At 42.5% G+C, this 1,718-nt stretch overlaps 1 protein-coding gene across 1 annotated transcript in view; it reads left to right on the plus strand.

Moving 5' to 3' along the window:
• The window catches only part of LOC101846242 (ras-related protein Rab-10), a gene marked incomplete at its 5' end in the record, with an annotated part of 4,755 nt that overhangs the window by 475 nt on the left and 2,562 nt on the right, over positions 1-1,718 (plus strand). Inside the window, 1 exon segment of the mRNA XM_013086962.1 lies at positions 867-1,185. Coding sequence (XP_012942416.1) covers positions 867-1,185 — 319 coding nt within the window.

Raw genomic sequence — 1,718 nt, forward strand, 5'->3', positions numbered from 1 at the left:
ACACACACACACACACACACACACACACACGCACACACACACACACACACACACACACAAACACACACATACATAGAAGCAACAGAGTATAATTTTTAAAAATATAAAAGAAAGACGTAGGAGGTACTAGTGACAGCCTCCAACAAGCCACAGGGATGAGCGAGCAGACAGGAGTTGTTGCCTCTGTATTTTATTTCGTAGACAGCGAAAGATCTTGTCAGTATTTTAATTGTTAGTGGTTTAGCGCCTATAAATGGCTGCTTGCACTGTATGCTTCCTGGAAAGTTGAGGTTGTTTCAGAATCCTCTCAGGTCTGCTGGGGTAATAGTATAGATTGCGAAGCGCATAGAGCTTGCTGTTGAGTGGGGATTTGCGCTACACGAATGCTTTCTATTATTATTATTATTATTTGTGTCATGACGTAGTGGAATCAGGCGCTCGTCAATTTTCGTGCATATGGAGTTACTGGTTTTACCTTAAAGGTTATTCTTTTCTCCCCTGCTTTCGAGGAAATAAACGTCCATTTATCTGGAATAAAAGTCGTGATTTTTGCAATTGAAGGAGGTGAGGAGGCCTCGTTTCAGAATAAAAATTTGCGAGAAAATAGCCGCCAAAGTTTTGTGACTTCCATAGCTTCAAGAGACTTTGGAAACTGCAAACTTAAACATTTTGTGTGCCCCTAATCAACGTTTTTCCATAAAATCAACAAGTAAAAGTGTTTTTGAACGGACATACGAGATATTGAGTCAAAAAACAATAATTCTAAAATGTGTCCAAACTGGCCAAAAAATGCTGATTTCTCGGATTTTAATATTTATTTGACGAGCGCCTGATTTCACCAAGATGAACTCACATTTTATTTCCAGATGAAATCCTACCACCCTTACCTCCTCCGACCTGTATCGCTGGGTGTGCCCCGTGTCTCCAGCCCCAGCACACAGAGGAAATCCAAGCTCCAAGCAAGAACCAAGACCAAGCGGACAAGGAAGCTTGCCACACACAAAGATGGCGCCGTTGCCATGGACGCTCGCGAGCTGAGAGTGGTGTATGCAAAAGACGAAACCGCGCTGGGTTCTTTACACGGAACAAATTTTTCCAGGGGAGGGGCGGGAGGGAGCGAAAGGAAAAGTGATAGACAGAAGGAGGAGAGAGGGGAGTGGGGTTGTGTGCTTCTGTGGTGTTGTTGTTGGAGAGAACGATTTGTGAGGCAGCGTAGTGAAATCAGGCGCTCGTCAAAATAACGAAATCGGAGAAACAGGCATTTTTTAAATCGAGTTTTAATTTGTTGGCTTAACCTGTTTTAGGTCCATATACAAATACGAATTTCAGTGTGAATTTTCTTTTTTTACTGAACACCATTGATTAAAGGCACACAATATGTAATTTTCCAGTTTTCAAAGACTCTTCAGTTATTAGAGTCACCAAAATTTTTCGCCATTCTCTCCTTAATTTCACCACTGAGACCAGGCGACCTCCCTTCCTTCAATCCCTACTAGATCTATTTAGAATTCTTGTCAAGATAAATGGACATTTATTTCCTTGGAAGCAAGACAAATAAATCGGTTTTCAGATGATACCAATAACTCCACATGCCCAAAAAGTGACGAGCGCCTGATCCCACCACGTCATGACACATTTGTTGATGGTAGATAATTAGGGAAGAGGGAGGGAGATGGAGGGAGGGAGAGGGAAGGAGGGAGGCGGAGGGAGAGGGAAAG

Source organism: Aplysia californica, unplaced genomic scaffold (assembly GCF_000002075.1).
Source record: "Aplysia californica isolate F4 #8 unplaced genomic scaffold, AplCal3.0 scaffold00527, whole genome shotgun sequence".
NCBI classification, from domain to species: domain Eukaryota; kingdom Metazoa; phylum Mollusca; class Gastropoda; order Aplysiida; family Aplysiidae; genus Aplysia; species Aplysia californica.